Source organism: Hippocampus bargibanti, linkage group LG17 (assembly GCF_051943395.1).
Source record: "Hippocampus bargibanti isolate YZ-2025 linkage group LG17, ASM5194339v1, whole genome shotgun sequence".
Classification (NCBI taxonomy): Eukaryota; Metazoa; Chordata; class Actinopteri; order Syngnathiformes; family Syngnathidae; genus Hippocampus; species Hippocampus bargibanti.
Window position 1 is genome coordinate 3,177,501 of NC_142750.1, and position 19,504 is coordinate 3,197,004.

The following is a 19,504-nucleotide window of genomic DNA, read 5'->3' on the forward strand; positions in this document are numbered from 1 at the left end:
TCCCAAAAATTAATTTCCCATAGGAAACCATTAAAATGAGAATAATCCATTCCCAGGTCCCCATAAAACATAATTTTCTACTTTCTTATTTATTTTCTAAGCCTTAAAACTACACAAAATATACCTTATTTTATGTATAATAAATGTGCTATGGTATTATAATTAAAGAAATAAACTGTACTGTATAATAAAGTCGTTTTATTGACCTTTGTGATGGTCGTTGATGGCTTGATGGAATGGAGTGGCCGGTTTCATCAGCATGAAACACTTGATGAGGAACGTAGTCTTCTTCTTTCACCATCTTGAGGAATGATCTCTTGTAGGTGCTTTCTCTGCGATAATTTTATCTAGTTCCTCATCAATTGTGTTTTGTTTAGCTGGGTTGATAGCTTTTTGCATCAAGTGTACAGATGGCTTATGCGGGTTGTTTGTGGAGCCTGATTGATGGGAAATTTTAACCTTGCAGTCTACACTCTTCCTTTGAACTATCAAAGTTGAAACTCACTGTCGTCTGCCTGTCTCTTTAATGTTTAAACCACCTCCCCTCACTGCTGCGTTCTTGACCAATCACGTGGCTTTAACCGAAGACTGGGGGCGGGGAATAGAGGACAAAAACAGTGGGCTGCCATTTTATTGTTAGGAGAACGGGCTCGTTTTCGAACGACAAATCACTCATTGTGGCAGCTCCGTGTGTATCCCGAAAAATCGTTCGTATGGCACGGTAAAATGTTCATAAATTTAACGTTCGTAAACCGAAAAGTTCGTAAGCCAAGGGCTTCGTAAACCGAGGTATCACTGTACGTCTTCACTGACGACAAATCTTCCAATCGCCTGGACTGTTTGCGTAGTTTAACTCTAGCTACTCCAAAGCGTACAGATATGAGCTTAAACCGAACGAACGCTGCCATTTGGTTGATCAATATCACCAGTACCTGTAAAGGTGAACGTCCTCGAAGGATTTAGTGTTATTGATGGCGTAGACGCAAAGGAAGCCTTCCCCCGTCCTCATGTATTGGTCTCTCATGGCGCTGTACTCCTCCTGACCCGCTGTGTCCAGAATGTCCAACAGACACGTCTCTCCGTCAATCACTACTTGCTTCCTGTAAGAGTCCTGCAGGCACACAAAGATGACAGCATGCACGCTTTAGCCATTGCCTTTCAATTTTGCTGCTGTAGATTACAAATGTCCTCATTGTGGGACTATTAAAGGCTTTCTGATTGCGACTCTGAAAACTTTCTATATATAGTCATTCTTTATAAATATCTCATGTTTCAATTTGGGCACTTGCGGCTTTGATGGAGAATAAGAAGTTATCACATTTAAAAGTTTCATGCTGTTATATGCTTAGTCAACATGTGTGACTCGAATACACAATTGAAGCACAGACAACCTGGGGTCAATCTGAGGTCAACAGACACAGCGTGTTAAACTGTCATCTTCTTCTAGGACAGGGGTGTCAAAGTCATTTTTTGCCGCGGGCCACATTGTAGTTATGGTTTCCTCTCGAGGGCCGTTTTGAATTTGGGGAACCCATTAGAATGTTTAAATCCCTTCAAATATTACATATAGAGCACACAGCAAATTAATGAATAACTCGTTTTCAAATCTGAAGTTAAGAATAATGGCTTTTATTGTGGTTGACATCCAAAAATCTAAAATTTTGGCTCAGATTTTAGCAATCATCATGGAATTTAACAAGTGCGATTTGCTTTCGCGGGCCGAAAAAAATGATGTGGCGGGCCGGATTTGGCCCGCGGGCCTTGACTTTGACACCTGTGCTCTAGGAGATCTGGCCTTGGACAGAATTTAGGACTTGGGAAACTCCTTTATCACTAGAGTACTTTACGACTTGAAACCGCTTCACAGGAAGAGCTCATTAGCCAGGTTACAAATTTATCAGTTCATAGAGAAGACAATGTTTTATTGCTTACAGCTGTTCATGCTTAGAAACATTCCAGGGGCCTGGTATTCTAATCAAGAAAACTATGTTTTACTAATGTATCACTTAAATTTGCATATACTCTCAATAAATAGCTTGGCAGAGGGCTGCAGAATTCAGGCGTCTGTCACGAATGGCTGTGTCTCCTGCCGGCAGTAAAACACAATCTTGCTGTGATCGAGTCTTTGTCCACAGTGTCCGATCGAACATCTCTGACAGGCTTATAGACATGTGCGGTTTATGTACAACAAAATGTTTTTTTCCTTTAAAAATGTACAATCAGGTGTGCTCTATAGTCGGGAAATTACGGTAACCACGTTTCAAATTGTGAGGAACATCTCAAAAGGGAAGAGAGGAAATTTCTTGGGTTGTAATTAAATTTATAATACACTGTAAATCGATTAGACTCACCTCGATGGTTGGATCATATTCATCCACAAAGTGATTCTGAATGAGCTGGATGGTGAGAGCACTCTTGCCCACGCCTCCTGCTCCAACCACTACAAGCTTGTACTCGGTCATGCCTGCAAACTGACCCAAAAAATAAACATAAAACAAATAAGCAACGGATAGTAAACACACACTGCAACTGCTCAGCAGACAAATCGATAACATCGGATCCAGCGACGTGACATGGCGACCCAAATTGAACTCGGACACTTAAGTCCATACGCGTCGCGTTTAATTTACGTCACGAGCACAGCTGCCGAAAAGTCGGTGTTATGTAAGGACAAGGTTTACCTGAAAATGTGTTTTTTTTAAGACGGCGTGTGAGTTCACGGGTCTGGAGTTCACGCGTGAATGAATGACATTAGCTTGCTACATAGCGTTAGCCTGATGACTTTTTCCTTCCTCAAATCGCACGCCAAAAAAAAAAAGACTTTCAACCCTGGAGCCTTTTCCGAGCAACAATTGTGCGTCAAAACCCGAAGTGTTTAACTAGACCCACGCCATAAAGTTGCAAAAAAATACGCCAATGTCTGATTTCTCCCTCACATTCAACCACTATTCGTAAAGCTTTGGAAAAAGTCAAAAAATGTTGCGTTAATCCTCACGCTAGTCGACCAATCGGACGGGGAATTTAAAACTGACGTTAATTTTGTCCAATAAGAGAGGAGATTTTAATATTAGACTCGCCCCTTACGAAAAAAAAATCAGCCAATCACACGTTGATATTTCTGCAGTTGGGCGTGGTCTGTCCGTTGTACTGTATAGTACTTTAGTTTGTCAGTTACACTACAGTACATGTATTGCAGGACTCTGTAACGAAGTATTAATATTCTCCCAACGAAGTAGTATTGATAATAGTTGTGTTAAATTCATCCTGTCTACTTCATATCTAATTTACAACAGTGTATTTTAGGTGTTCAATTAGTACCTGACATGTTTCGGCGTATACTTCCGCCTTCGTCAGTGTCGAAGGCGGAAGTATAGGCCGAAACATGTCAGGTACTAATTGAACACCTAAAATACACTGTCTGAAAGAAAATAATCTGTTGTAATTTAGTATTAATAATACATTTAAATTACAGGCGCCTTTCAAAACTCTCAAGGGCAATTTACAGTCAGTAGACTTTTCGTTATCGCACATGTTTATTTTTTTGCAATACTACGCTACTACTCAAACTCAAACGCGCATTTTACAATAAAGCAACAGGTAATTGTGTTGTGATCCCCAAAACACCGTACGAAAGTCAATACAAACTATTTTCGTATGTTTTTTAATTGGTTGTGTTTTAAAATGGTTACTTTACGTAATTAGTTATCCGTTTTATTTTTTTGCTGTCATTTTTTTATTTTTTAATGCATGGAGTTAAATCAGTGTTTTTTACCTATACTGGTCCGATGCAATTTTAAACACGAATATCTATTTCCACATAAGTACCTTTGCGACATGGATTTTTGTATTAACTGTTGCTATCCCACTTTTTAAAAATGTGTTTTAAAATGGAATATTTCTAATGTGACACGCCGTAGAACGAGAACAGAATTAACAATAGACATTTTCGGTCGTTTACTGCCCTCTAGCGCCCACGGTGAAGAACATCAAGCACTTTAGAAATGACGCACCCAACGAGACCTTGTTTGCAATCCCGCATTGTGACGTTTATGTTGCTGCCGCACTCTCCCACTGAGTGCATCTGCTCTCCCATCTAATCTTTGCCTAAAATCGCAGCGATAATCCCGTTTCCATCTGCCCCGAGAGAGAAAGAGAGAGAGAGAAACAGGAAACCGATGTAGCTCTATCACCATGGAAATAAAACGATTTAAAATGTGTAGAAATGAAATAAAAACAGACTGCTGACACCTGTAAAATATCTGCTTAGGTTTTATTATACACAAGGATATTTCACATTGTACATCCTTTGTACACTAATTATTTTCCACATTTTTTTTCTCCGCATCTTAAAATGCTTAAAGGACAACCGACACCATTTTTTGGTTTCCTGACTGACAGCAGAAAAACGTTTTATAGCATCTAAAATACCCAAAACACGCAGGCTGATATTATTAGTCAAATACAAAACACCAATAAAAATGACTTAAAGTGTTCTAAAACTGCAACAAAATGAGCTGTGGATTGGGGATTTTCAGAAAGTCCCGCCCCCAGTTCGTGACGTCACGCCAAGACGTCTTGCCTTGCTCCAGAATCAAAACAATGGCTTCAGAGAGTTCAGATTCAGAGATGCTTTCTTGCTACAATCCAGTTATGAATATGATTCAAATAGTTCTGAAGAGGAAAGCGTACATGTTTGCAATCGATTAAAGAATTATATATATATATAATATTCCGTGCCATTTTGAGGCAACATTGGGGGGATGCTGATAAATTCCTTATATGGAGCTTTGTCGCCCTCTTCTGCCTCTTTTTGGTGTAACACGACCAAACAAGTACAGCAAAATGCATTGACGTGATGGAAGGACTGCTACAATGTGTCCTTTTTTCGGTCAGGGGCGTTCCTTCAGTGACGTCACATATGGACTCGTCACCAACTCAAACACAAGACTTCCTGAATATTCAGCGTGAGTCTTAAAACGTAAAATATAGCTATATATACGGTGGAATCTTTGTAAAATGCGCTCAGTAGAAGTCATTTTACAAAATATGGACACAATTTGTCCAGAGGTGTCGGTTGTCCTTTAAGATTAAATTGTTTATTTACACACTAGTTCCCGTCACGTTTCAACACATTTCATTGAGATTGAGGGGAAAACAAACACTGGAATGGCCGTAAACTCAGACAAAGAAGAAAGTAGATGACAAATACAACACTAAAAACTGAAAATGATTGCATTCATTTTTTTTAAAAATCCTTCATATTCCAGTAATGTCTGGTGTCCCATCAAAAACCGCAATAAAAGATCGGAAAGTAAAAATGTAACCCGAAAATACGATGACCCCAACTGCCAAATCAAAATTATAAATGGATTGTTGTGCGAATACATGCAGACTCCAACTTTTTTTTCATGTGCGTTTTGTGTGTGTGTGTGTACAAAATAAAATAAAAAAAAACGCTTCGTGCCTGAGTCTCTCGGCTCTGTCTATGTGCTGGTGCAGAAATGACTCCCATTGGCCAGCTGCCATTGGATGGCATGAGAGTATCACCTTGTGTACGAGTGTGTTGAAGGACAAAAGGGATGACGGGGGGGGGGGGGGGGGGACTGCGCTGCTGTACTCATTATAACATGCTCACCGCACAACATTTCAGCACCTGGACCCAATTGACAGAACAACACACTCACGACGCCATTCACCCACTGTGGCTGTCTTTCAGGAATGAGAATAGACGGCACCGATGGAGAAAAGACAAAGCTAGAAGTGTTAACGGACCAAAAAAAAGAAAACACTGTACTGTACACGTCTTGTTTTGACTATTTTGCAACATTTGGATGACAAAACAGTCACCCTAGCTTTCTGTATGAAATACAGTAAAGTCTCGTTATATCGATATTCAAGGGAGCCCGAAAAAATATCGATATAACCGGGACTATCGATATATCCGACCCTGTTTGCATGTAATTTTCTCCGTGCGTGCATAGAAATAGTATCGATATAACCAGGACTATCGATATATCCAATATCGATATAACGAGACTTTACTGTAAATAGTTTGACGTGTCGGATGATTACTCATCCTATGTGCCTCGTGACCCACGAGCCTCGATGGGTATGACCTAGTTAGGTCATACACGGGTGAGTTTACGCTAGACGCCACATGGATTTCTATTCTATGCACGAGCATCTATACAGATGCTTGATAGCAATTTTATGACATAAAAAAAACATGTTCAGAAGGTATGCAAAGGTCTTATCCAGTGGTGGCCCGTCAAGGCCTTCTCTGCTGGCCTAAAAATATCTGAATGCATAGACTTTGTCTATGCATTCTTAAATTGTCTTTTAACTTGATTTCATTGATTTTTAGTATTTAGGCATTTAACCAATCACATTTCAGCCATCATTTGTTAGAAATCGTTAGAAAGTCGAAATTGTTAGAAGCCTTTTTTTGGTAATGTTGTTTTCGTCTACGTTTCAATCAAGACAGTTTCTTCTACGTCAGCTTGGTCTTCTCTCCCCCTCCGCATTTATACGAGTTGTATCCAGGCGGCTGCACGTACTCCTCCGTTTTATCCCAGTCCGTGACCCATCCGGCCCCGCCTCCCGCCGTCCCGCCGCCGTTTGAACCCACCGCCTGTTGACTCATGGCCCCGTATTGGCCGCCACCGCTGCGGTAGAGATCTTCCGTTTCGTTGGCCAGCTCGTCTTCATCGATGATGCCGCACTTCTCCTGGCTGGTGTCTTCAATGTCGGCCCACGGCTGCTTTTCTCCCGACGCGAACATTCCTGCAAGAGAGAAATAATGTCGCTCGTGGATTGGATTGGATTAGCCTTGATTTGTCTGGCAGTGCAGAAATTTACATTTCATCGCGGCAAAGTGATGAAAGTAAGAGGAAACGAAAGGAAGAAGTAGAAAAGCAAAATATAGGAGCTGCTGTAAAGGCAGCCACACTTGCGGCGCCATTTTGAAGTAAAAAAAAAACAAAATAACAAATAAAATGACACAACACAAAAGACAGTCATTCAATCTTAAGCACTTTCTGCACCCTCTTTGTCATATTAAGTAGTTCTAGATGAAAGAGGAGAGGTTCAAAGCGTCCTTTTCACCAACAATAATAATAATAATAATAATAATAATAATAATAATAATAATAATAATAATAATCCATTTCATTTCTAAGCGCCTTTCAAAACTCTCACGGTCACTTTACAGTCGCAGGATCAGTTTTTACGCGGGTGAGCAGCGGCAGCCACATGCGCCAGCGTTCACTCAACCCGGAAGTAACTCAAATAGATAGAAAGCCAGCGATCTAGCCAATAGCTAGCTAGATAGCTAGCCAGCTAGTCAGAAAGCTAGCTAATTAACAGCTAACTAATAAATAACTAGCTAGCCAGCTAGATAGATAGCCAGATCGTCAGAAAGCTAGCGAGCTAGCTAGTAGTTACTTTGCCAGATATTCGGAAATCTAGCTGGCCAGATAGCAGCTAGATAGTCAGAAAGCTAGCTAGCTATTGGCTAATACCTAGTTAATAGCTAGCTAGCTAGATAACCAGCTAGATAGCTAGCCAGATAGTCATAAATCTAGCTAGCTAGCTAATAGCTAGCAAATTGATAACCAGATAGCCAGCCAGCTAGATAGCTAGCTAGCTATCACGATAGCTAGCCAACTAGGTAGACAGCCTGATAGGTAGCCAGCTAGATAGCCAACTAGATAGCCAGCCCGCTAGCTAGATAGCTAATGGACTTGAGTTTGACACAGTTGTCAGTCTTTGCACATTTTCACCAATTATCCCCGGATGCAAAAAAATCTAATAGTTTTTCCCTGGATGTGGATATATAAAGTCTACACACCCCAATTGAAATGTCCGTTTTTTGTGGTATCGAAAAATTAGACTTACCGTAGAAAACAACTCCTCCATAGTGAACCAGGGACGCAATAAGGAAGACGTACTGCCATTCCTCACGTGTCTGGAATTAAAAAGGGAACATTCCATAGCGACATTTTTATTGCTCTTTCTCAATTAGCAAAGCACTTTTTCTCACCTTATGTTTGGTCATGGCTCCCACTATAAGAGGACAAACCATTCCAGACAGCGTTCCCACACCGTTTGAAATACCCATTAAAATGCTGGCGTATCGAGGCGCAATGTCCAAGTGATTTACATTAAAACCTGAATGGAAAAAAAAAAAAAATCAGATTAGAAACATTCAAATTACAAATAACAAAAATGTGATATAATTGCTCTTCTACCTGAGATAGCAAAACCGCTAAAGCCAACGGCAAGCACCAGGAAAGAGATTGCAACACCTTTTGTGTGAGAATATCCCACAACTAGTAGGAGGGTGGCCTCCATGCCAAAACCTAAAAACAAAGTCAACATTTAAAGGACAACCGACACCATTTTTTTGTTTCCGAACTGACATCAGAAAAACGTTTTATAGCATCTAAAATACCCAAAACACGCAGGCCGATATTTTTGGATTGGATTGGATATGCCTTTATTAGTCTCACAGTGGAGAAATTTACATTTCACAGCAGCAAAGTGATGAAAGTCAAATGCAAAACACTAATAAAAATGAGTTAAATGTCCCAAAACTACTTCAAAATGACCCCGGAAATGGCGAGTTTCAGAAATGAAATGGATTATTATTATTATTATTATTATTATTATTATTATAAATACATAGCTAATAGCTAGGTAGCTATATAGCTAATAGATACAATAGCTAGCTAAATAGCTAGATAGCTAGCTAAAAAGAGAGGAAAACACACCCCGATTCCTCCGCACGGAAGAACGGCGTACATCTTCAGACTGATCGGACACTACAGATTGATTTATATAGCACTTTAACAATAGCTGAAGCTGTAGCAAAGCGCTAACATGAAAAAAAAAGGCAAATGCTGCCCCCTTGTGGAAGGGGAAAAAACATCACCAGAGGTCTGACCAGCGCTTTATCGTCGCCCGATTTGTTGTGCTAATTGAAATTGTTAGATGCAAATGTTACCTCCGCAGTTCATAAGTTTCCGAACGTTGGTGGTGGTCATCAAGTTGTGGGTTCGAAGGTAGTCCGCCAACTGGCCCCCCAGGGGAACGATGATGGTCATCACCAGATGGGGCAAAGCTGACACCATGCCCACCTTGAGAGAGGAAAAGTGGCAATTTCTTTCAATATTTTCAGAATGTGTTATTATAATTACATAATAATTCAATAATATTATAATTATACCCCAAAAATGTACTGATCTCAATTCATGGATAGGGTTCCTGTTACATCATAAATTATGAGAGCCTACCTAGCTAGCTAGCTACCGAGCTATCTATTTGCTCTTTATTTGGCTGGCTAGAGAGCTATCTATTGGCTATCTGGCTAGCAATTTGGCGAGCTATCTGATAGCTATCTAATGGCTATCTACAAGCTGTCTAGCTATCTGGCTAGCTATCTGGCTAGCTAGCTATTAGCTATGTAGCTAGCTATCTAATAGCATATCTACAAGCTATCTAGCTAGCTATCTATTAGCTATCTAATAGCTATTTATTAGCTGGCGCGTGTGGCAGCCGCTGCTCACCCACAGAAAAACTTCTGTGACTGTAAAGTGACCTTGAGCGTTTTGAAAGGTGCTTAGAAATTAAATGTATTATTATTATTATTATTAGCTAGCTAGTTATCTAGCTGGCTCCCTAGCTAGCTAGCTATTTACTAACTAGCTGATTAGCTGACTATCTATTAGCTATCTATCTATCTATTAGCTAGCTAGCTAGCTTTCTATCTATGGAATGACTGTCCACACAGAAACTGCACACTGAGAGGCAGACGCTCACCTTGCTGATCTCAAATCCAAAGACTTCTTCAAAGTAGGCCGGCTGGCTAATGAGAAGCAGGTAGAAGGTCCAGCTCCTGCAGAAGTTGGCCACAATGATGGCGTAGACCGGCATGGAAGTGAAAAACTGCTTCCACGGCGTCTTGAATTTCTGCCACCAAAAGAGAAAAAAAAAATTACATCAGCGGCCATTGTATTTGCGCTAATGCTATCTTGCAAATGCTATACCTGAAGAGGGTTGAGAAACGATGCTGACTCTCCGATGGCGTCTTCAATGTACTTCCTCTCCTCCGGTGTGATGGTGGGATGGGCAGCTGGACTCTCATAGGAGACCAAGATCCAGAACAAGTACCAGAATATCCCAAAGCTGCCTGAGAGAGGTTATTGATAAGGATTAAAAAAAGATGGAGGAATAATGGCAATCAGTTGATGTTGGACAGAAGATAGAATGGACACGCCAGACTGGAAGGCGATGGGAGATGCTCACCATAGACGTAGAATACAGAAGGCCACCCAGTGTATTGCACTAGTATCCCAGCCAAAGGCATGGCCACCACAGCCCCTGCGTAGGATCCTACAAGTGCAACCAATTTATTTAGACAAAAAAAAGCTTTTCATCCTTTCAAACTTGATGTCTAGTAGCTATCTGGCTGGCTCGCTAACTATCTAGCTGGCTATCTATTAGTTATACGGCTATCTAGCTACCTGGCTATCTATTAGCTATCTATCTATTTGAGTTACTTCCGGGTTGAGTGAACGCTGGCGCGTGTGGCTGCCGCTGCTTACTTACCACAAAAGGCCGTGGTGGCTAATCGACTTCTCTCGAGGGGAGGAGCCCACTTTGCCCAAATGCCATGGCAGGCCGGGTACGACACACCCTGTTGGAAACAAGAAATGACTTGGATTGGATTAGCCTTTATTAGTCTCTCAGTGGAGAAATTTACATTGTAGCAAAGTGGTGAAAGGAAGAGAAAAGAAAAGAAAGAAGTAGAAAAACAAAATAGAGGAGCTGCTGTAAAGGCAGCCAATGTCGCGGCGCCATTTTGAAGTTAAAACAACATGCGAAAAAAATATATATATACAGGTAACATCTGACTTACGACCGAGTTCTGTTCCGACCAAACGGTCGTAAGTTGAAATGGTCGTAAGTTGATATACATTCAAAATGTTGAATAGAGACTCGGAGGCTAAATGACACGGCCAATTGCTGTGCGAGAGTGAGATGCTGGCTGGCCAAAATTGCCGTGCACGTTGCCAGCCTGCTAGCGCGTTGCGGTGCCAGGCGTAGAATTAAAAATAGGGTCTGGAGGTCGTAAGTATGGGTGGTCGTAAGTCGAGCTGGCCGTACACGTTGCCAGCCTTCTAGCACCTTGCGGTGCCAGGCGTAGAATTAAAAATGTAAAAATAGGGTCTGGAGGTCATGGTCGTAAGTAGGGGTGGTCGTAAGTCGAGCTGGTCGTAAGTCGGATGTTATATTTTTAATTCTACTTGTAAACACACTGTACCTCAACAAGGCCTTGACATATTCGGACCAGTATGACGCAGCTGTAATGGCAGCGAGCGGCGGACGGAATCAACATGTTGAGGGTGGACGTGGCCACGATAGCAAAGCCAAACACTCTTGAAAACACACCAAAGCAAAACAAAGTTACGTGAGAAGCGACGGTGAACAACTATTTGACTCCGACCGGGCGTCAAGTCGATGAAATAGCGAGTGACCAATCACCTGTTGGCTGCAAATTTCTGACATATAAAACCTCCGGGGATCTGCGTGACGATGTAACCCCAGAAGAAGGAACCGTGGATCATGCCCACTGTCTCCGGATCCCACGTAAACTGCGCGGCCTGAGGAGAGGCAACAATGACGTTGGACATGCACGTACAGTGATAGCTCGGTTTACGAACCCCTTGGCTTACGAACTTTTTGGTTTACGAATGTTACATTTATGAACATTTTACCTTGGCATACGAACTGTTTTTCAAGATACACACAGAGCGCCACAATGAGTGACAAATAACGCGCACGGGCCGTCAGTACACGTGATGCAAAAAGCTATCAACCCAGTTAAACAGATCACAATTGATGAGGAACTAGATAAAATTATCGCAAGGGATCATTCCTCAAGATGGTGAAAGAAGAAGGCTACGTTCCTCATCAAGTGTTTAATGTTGATGAAACCGGCCAGTCCACCACCATCACAAAGGTAAATAAAACCACTTTATTATACAGTACAGTTTATTTCTTTAATTATAATACCATAGCACATTTATTATACCTAAAATAAGGTTTTGTGTAGTTTTAAGGCTTAGAAAATTAGAAAGTAGAAAATTATGTTTTATGGGGACCTGGAAACGGATTATTCTCATTTTAATGGTTTCCTATGGGAAATTAATTTTTGGGATACACACTTTTTACCATACACACTCTGTCTGGGAACCAATTAAGTTCGTAAGCCAATATATCACTGTCTATAGAATAGCTAGCTCAAATGTGTTCACCTTATCGTCCGAAAGTCAATATGTAAATGAAATGAAGCCTCCATGTCACCAGTGGTAAACCTCAGACTGAGCTAAAACCCTGCAAATTAAATAAGAGCTCTTACCACAAGCACCTCCTTATTGCCTTTGTAGACGGTGTGGTCGTTGACCATGCTGACAATGGCCACGCCCAGATTGCAACGGATTCCGAAGGAGATGCAGAAGCCCAAACCGGACAGGATGGCAATGATGTAGCGCCTGGGCAAGCCGAAGCAGGTACAATCCACCACGGGGAGCTCCTTCTCCTGTACCAGCTCAGGACGGCCCTCGGCCGAGAGCTCAATGGTTTCGCCATTGGGCTGCTGCTTGTCAATCAACCTGTCAAAAAAAAAATAACGACACAGAAGAAATGAATTGGATTGGATTAGTCTCGCAATGGAGAAATTTACATACAAAGTGAGGAAAATAAGAGGAGAGGAAAGGAAGAAGTAGAAAAGCAAAATACAGGAGCTGCTGTAAAGGCAGCCACTCTCACGGCGCCGTCTTGAAGGCAAAACAACAACAAAAACAACAAAATAACAAATAATGTGACAGTCATTCAATCTTAAGCACTTTCTGCACCCTCTTTGTTGTATAAAGCAGTTCTAGATGACAGATAAGAGGATCAAAGCGTCCTTTTCACCAGTGTCTCAGGTATGTCATAGTAGAATGTGATCATCCTCTACAAGCTCAATATTGAAAGCAAACATGAAGCTTTAAGCATTCCATTGACAAAAAGAGATTGACTTTCATCTCCTGTGCCATGTAAATCCGCTTCAATTCCAAGCCGCGACAGTTCCATACACTCTCGCGGCGCCATCTTGGAGTCAAAACGACAACAAAAAACTAAATAACAAATAATGTGACACATCACAAAAGACAAAGTCAGTCATTCAATCTTAAGCACTTTCTGCACCTTCTTTGTTGCATGAAGCATTTCGAGATGAAATATAAGAAGATCAAAGTGTCATTTTCACCAGTGAATAAGGGACGTCATAGTGGAATGTGCATGTCTGCTACTGCTCAATAATGAAAGCAAACACAAAGCTAGATGTAGCATCCATTGACAAAACGAGATCTCCCGTCCCACGTAAATCCGCTTCAATTCCAAGCCGCGACCATTCCACATATGCTCCTTTCATCTCATTTTATTGGACATGTTAGAATCTTTGAAAGTAAAATTTGACAAAAGCGATTGTCTCATATCTACTGTTCAACGTAAATCCGCTTCAATTCCAAGCCGCGGTCGTTCCACATACACATCGGCGCTCAAGATTCACACGGTTAAGGTGATTGTTTGTCATATCGAGGGAAAAAGAACCCGTTCATATCCAGTTTTATATCGTCGTTATATTTTTCTTTATATTTTTCATGCCAATTTTTTGTTTTTTTAAATCTTAACGTGTTTGCGTGCGCACACCCACATTGCGCACACTCGGGCGGCACGTACGCACTTTTCACCGGGCTTGATCCAGTTAGTCAGTGAGCTGGACGGTGATGTATAGGAACGAGTGCAATTGTAGCAAGGACCCGTTCACGTATGCGATATTTGTTATTATTATTATTATTATTATTGTTTTTTTTTTTTGTTGACGCGAGGAATGATAACGTGTGAAAAATGAATCGTTTTTGTCATCCAATCCGCACTGCTGTGTGATTCTCACTCACTCACTCACTCACTCACTCACTCACTCACTCACTCACTCACTCACTCACTCACTCAAACACAACGTGGAGTTGTGGGGGTGGAGTAGAGTCCCATTATGACACTAGTTCATTATTGATGCGTTTTTGGATGAGATAAATAATTCAGCATCGCTTTTTATACTGTAACGTGTCACTACGCATCCATCTGCCTGCATGGTTGTCCGTTCGCGGGATTTCTCGCTAACATCTGAAGGCGCTATCTGCTTCACTATTTTGTTCTTTTTCTTTCAATAATAATAATAATAATAATAATAATAATAATAATGAAAGGTTACGTTCCTCATCAAGTGTCTAATGCTGATGAAACCGGCCACTCCATTCCATTAAGCCATCAACCACCATCACAAAGGTAAATGTAGCTCATCAGCTATATTTAAAATTCTGATATTTGAAAATCTTTCATAGGAAAATGAATATGATTATGAATAAAAAGTGATGAATCACCCTTCTTCTCCTGTACAAGCAACGTGCCGAACGGCATCCCCGAAAGCCGACATCCATATAAGCGTGGCGGAAGCTTCCTCATTAGTCGACGAGACAGATTGCGGCCGGATGCTTACACATATGCTACCGGCTAACGAGGCTAGCCCACAGCTAAAAACGACTCTTGGTTACAGCTGCTTCACACTAAAAGGATGATCGCGCTGTAGCTTCGACTGCGAATGTCCCATAAGTAGCTCACGTAGAGTTTGTGTTGACAAAAGTGTGTACGACACTCGCTAATGCTAATGGATGAGATGTTGCAAACCATTTTCAATTCCAAAAGACAAAAAAAAAATAAAAGAGAATGTTCCTCTGCGATTGAGGGAAGCCTTTGGACTCGTGTTGTCACGTTAGCAAAGCGCTACCTCCGCTCAGCTGGTCACAATTAATGAGTCAGGTAGGAACCCTCCTTTAGAAGATCCTAATTACAACAACAGCAAAAGCCTGGAGGGAGTCCTCCAACAGCAGAAGTCATTGGCACGCTCACGTTAAAACTTAGATTCAACTTCTGATACGCGGACCGTCAATGCCTGCAAGGCCTTCGCTGCTGGCCTAAAAATATCTGAATCACAGACTAATGTAAATTCTATTTTGTCCATAAATTCTTATGAAATAATTCCTTTCATTACTTTTCCCCTGTTTCGCTGCTTCCAGATGTGTGTTTTTGTATATAAGCATTTAACCAATCAAATTTCAGCCATCATTTGTTACCAGTGTTAGAAATCAACCTGGACGCCTTCACAATCAGTTCTGCAGGCCCTGGAGCATCAAATGCGTCGATCAAACTGTTGTTTTTAACCAATCATATTTTGAGTTGGCAACCCAAGGCCTGCTCGAAGGCGACGTTAGATTGGCGAAAACCAGCCAATCATAGTATCACTAGTCGATAGTATTAAGCGCATACTGGCCAGAGCTAGCACCCTGTATCGGTAGCGAGCTGCATAAGCAAATACATTTTTGTGTTGATTTAATAGCGGTTTTGTCAACCCACAATGGCTGACACAATGGATTTGGTTGCATATATAATAATAATAATAATAATAATAATAATAATAATAATAATAATAATAATAATAATAATAATAATTTCTCCACTGTGAGACGAATAAAGGCATATCCAATCCAATCCAATGTGTGGCTGCCGCTGCTTACCCACAGAAAAACTGATCCTGTGACTGTAAAGTGACCTTAAGAGCTTTGGAAGGCACTTATAAATGAAATATATTATCATTATTATTATTGTTGGTCTTATTTGCATTGAGATCATTTTACAAGGCCGCCTATGACTCACGTGTTTGCTCGCGACCTATGACCTTTGCTCCCTTGTATATTAAATCATGAATTCGCTGAGTGTTCCCTGTAATCCTCTCATAAGAGGATGACGGCGGGAGAGAGACAGAACAGGAAGACTGACAGCGAATATATTATATAACAGCGGATGCCTTCCCTGGTTCGACGCCATATGGCACAATTGATCGGGAATTGATCAATCGATGCTAAACTTTCATCGTCAATTTTTTTTTGTGTCACGGTTCCAATGCGGGATGGAATTTATTTGGATTTTTTTTTCTCCCCTCTCTGGCGCTCCTTCCGTGGGCCAGGCGGTCTCCCTGAAGTGAACAGATTGGGTCTCGGTGGGAATGTGTCACCTGGGGAGACACCCTCCCCTTGCTCATCCTGTCAACCATCCCCCCCACTCTTCCTCTTTCTAGCCCGTCCACATCCTGTACAGTACATGCGTGACATGTATTCTCCCAAATGGCCCATTATCTAAATAATTTGACCAAAAATGTCACAATATTAACTCATGCACTGCCAGACGATGTGCAAAAAAAATGTATTTATATATATATATTCATATATATATTCATATATGTATTTATTTAAGGCTAAATATGATTTCAAAAATAATAATGAATACGTCCCCGTCTTATTTGAATATTTTATCAACGCCACAATGGCACCGCACATCCGAAATGAAATTGTGGCACTCCTGCGGATGTAAACGGGATTAAAAATGGATTACATGCTACTTTCTGCATTGCCCTGTGCGTCGCCGCGACTAAGCTATCCTTCCGGAGGCCCGTCCGCCGGGCCTCGTTGGCGAAACGTTAAAAAAAAAAATATATATATATATATATATATATATACAGTAAAGTCTCGTTATATCGATATCGGATATATCGATAGTCTCGGTTATATCGATACTATTTCTATGCACGCACGGAGAAAATTACATGCAAACTATATATATATATATATATATATATATATATATATATATATATATATATATATATATATATATATATATATATATATATTATCCAAGAAGGTTCGTCAGAGAACTAAAAAGTTTTGCTGATAGTTTTGGCCCAATATATATATCCCTACTGTTCAGACGTGGCGGTGCTGGACTTTGTACGATAGGTTTCTGCTCTAAGGTTGAGAGGAGCAGAGGACTACTCCCTGCATCTACACTGATTACTTCTATTGTCCTGACTGATTACTTCTATTGTCCTGCCTGATAATGGGGTCTACGACTGGCCTAATTGCCCCATTTCCTCTGGTATCACCTCATCAGCATAAGTAAGCCTATTTTGCCAAAGAAGTTTGTTGTACGAACGATCCAAATTAAACCTCACCCCACCATAGCGATTTAGTGAAGAGGTTTTGCTTTTTTATGAAAATAGCTTCTTTTACTCCCCTTTCAAACCATTTATTTTCTTTTGCTAAGATTTTTAACCTCACTGTCGTCAAATGTATGGTTGCTAGCTTTTAGGTGCATAAGTACCGCAGATTGAGGCCCACTAGTATTATCCCTGCGATGTTGATTAAGTATTTTTTGGAGAATTTGTTTAGTCTCCCCAATCTATTGCTCTTTACAAAGAGCAATAAATAAAACTACCAGCAAAAAAAAATAGTTGGCTGACGAAGCCTCATGGATAAGAAGCGAAACATCCGACACCTTCAAAGAAGTACAGACGACGGCTGAAGGAAACCTTCTCATCGATGGAACATTCCTGTACGACTGAGAGCTTACAAAGAGTTACCTCGTGGCGTTTTAATATAGAAACAGGAGATGCATTCTGATGGAGAGAATCTTTAAATAATAAATGAACTTCCGGCTGCCTCTCATGGAGGGATCACGCTTTTTTTTTTTTTTTGTCGGTGAGCTGGTGAGATTGCTCCAACTCCAGCGAGGGGTAAGCAATGGGAGGAGGCCCTCCGTGCAAACACCACACACATCGACGGAGATGCAGACTTACATTTGCCACGCATGTTGCAACATTTGGATAGAAAGTGTCGTTTTTCAATGTGCATGTCTGTTAATCTACTAGCGTGATAGGATGAAAGTTGTGTGGATGGATGGATGGATGGATGAATAGGGGAGCGGTCGGAGGAAGTGACATGGGGCCAGGATGGCGCGAGTGGGAGGGGAGAATTTAGGGATTTGCGTGGCTCGACATCTGGACTGAAAAACAGGCTATTTCAGGACGGGATTTATACGTTTGCTCGCTACCTCAAATCCGAAGAGAACGGAAGCTTAAAGTAAAGGTTATTGAATGAGGTTCTATCACTGAATTTACATCTCCATTAAAAAAAAATATTGTGATATTGTGCCACCCCACATTGATTTGTCATGAAGTTTCAGGATGTTTTGTTTTATATTATAAATATTACAGCTTCGGCTGTTGTTAAAGCGCTATATAAAACAATATGTATTGTATTATTGACTTACATTTCTATGTTCTCATATTGTATTAGCAATTAAATGTGAAAAACTACATTTCATATGAACAAGAGTGTAATATTTGACCAAAACTCTTAGCAGTAATGTTTGCTACATTTACGAGTGTGAGATTTGTTTTCGAAACAATTTTATTTGTCATTTTTCACAGCGTTGTTTTGGATTAATCAATGAAAATACGGGTATTTTTTTGCATCATGACGTCTTCCGGAAATTTTAGGTTTTACATGTAAAGTGGTTTTGTTTGACCAAATAAATACAATTTCGCCACTTTGACCAAGTGTATGATCGGAAATCGCTACTGCACTACAACTGAGCGACGTGGGACTTTTTATTGTTATTTACACACCATGTAAGCACCTCAAATTTAACAATGGTCCCGTATTATTAACTAAACTTCATTAGAAACTTTTCCGCCATTACAACGAATGCATCGACTGCCCAACACGATAAATCGTTTCGGTCTCATATGGGAAAATGTACAGACAGGCGTCTTAAAGTTCAATGACGAAAAGTGAAGAAAAAAATATTTGAAATACCTGTTTATTCTGCCGAGAGTTTTGGCCGCGACCGCCTTGAACCTGTCAGGTCGGACCTCCATCCTTCTCGCTGCTCCGCCGGCCCGTTTGCTCCTCTCTCGCGTGAACGCGCACAGAACACGCACACATGGCCGCCTGCTCGCTCTCGCGACTCTCGACTGGGAGGTGAAGAGCCACGACGATGTTTTCGTTGGGTTTGTTTCGAGGTGGGAAAAAGTATTTCAAACTTAAGTACTCCAGTGAGTCGGTAAAGACACCTGCTTGAAAAAAAAGACTGAAGAAAGTAGAAATGAGTTAAAACGTTAAAAAGCACATCCTGTAAAATGTTCGAAAAAAACGGCGAAATCAACGTCAAGTCCTGCAAAGCCTTCTCTGCTGTCCTAAAAATATCTGAATCACGGACTGAATTAATTATATTTTGTCAGTAGATTCTTATTAAATAATTCCAAATTGTCTTTCAGCTTACTTTACTTTAGTAGAAAAGACATTTTTTTGCGTTGATTTAATAGCGGTTTTGGCAACCCACAATGCCTGACGGAGGAGAAGAAATGGATTTGGTTGCAGATATAAGGGATACCAAAGCCTTCTGGAAGGCACTGGTCAACGTCAGAATTTTCGCAAATTATGAATGATTGATTAAGACATAGCACTACTGAAGGCCTAGCGAATAAATCCACAGCCTGCCACTG

The 19,504-nt window shown here is 40.8% G+C and overlaps 2 protein-coding genes across 3 annotated transcripts in view; both read right to left on the reverse strand.

The window, feature by feature from the left end:
* LOC148885248 (GTPase KRas-like) overlaps positions 1-2,968 on the reverse strand; it is a 25,073-nt gene extending 22,105 nt beyond the window's left edge. Inside the window, exons 1-3 of one of the 2 annotated variants that reach the window (XM_089019439.1) lie at positions 2,682-2,968; positions 2,352-2,471; positions 933-1,111 (exon numbers count right to left, since the gene is read on the reverse strand). In XM_089019439.1, the coding sequence (XP_088875565.1) occupies positions 933-1,111; positions 2,352-2,462 (290 nt within the window). In that variant the 5' untranslated portion in view covers positions 2,463-2,471; positions 2,682-2,968. Of the gene's footprint in view, positions 1-932; positions 1,112-2,351; positions 2,606-2,681 lie in introns of those variants that run through there. The other variant, XM_089019438.1, reaches the window with a different exon arrangement.
* Positions 2,969-4,251: 1,283 nt separating this feature from the next.
* slc17a7a (solute carrier family 17 member 7a) lies at positions 4,252-19,493 on the reverse strand. Its single transcript, XM_089019426.1, has 13 exons — positions 18,816-19,493; positions 12,422-12,674; positions 11,545-11,663; positions 11,324-11,438; positions 10,609-10,696; positions 10,306-10,392; positions 10,047-10,189; positions 9,820-9,969; positions 9,005-9,137; positions 8,250-8,360; positions 8,042-8,169; positions 7,897-7,966; positions 4,252-6,783 (listed from the first exon to the last, which is right to left on the reverse strand). Exons 1-13 carry the CDS (start codon positions 18,875-18,877, stop codon positions 6,491-6,493), a joined length of 1,752 nt encoding a protein of 583 aa, XP_088875552.1. The 5' UTR covers positions 18,878-19,493; the 3' UTR covers positions 4,252-6,490.
* Positions 19,494-19,504: the final 11 nt, after the last annotated feature.

Excerpts from the sequence above, each read along its gene's own strand:
- slc17a7a (XM_089019426.1), bottom strand. The coding sequence starts at position 18,877 with ATGGAGGTCCGACCTGACAGGTTCAAGGCGGTCGCGGCCAAAACTCTC. Across the intron at positions 12,675-18,815 it reads ACTCTCGGCAGAATAAACAG|GTTGATTGACAAGCAGCAGC; the intron begins GTATTTCAAATA and ends TTTTTTTGACAG. Across the intron at positions 10,697-11,323 it reads TATGTCAAGGCCTTGTTGAG|GGTGTGTCGTACCCGGCCTG; the intron begins GTACAGTGTGTT and ends TGTTTCCAACAG.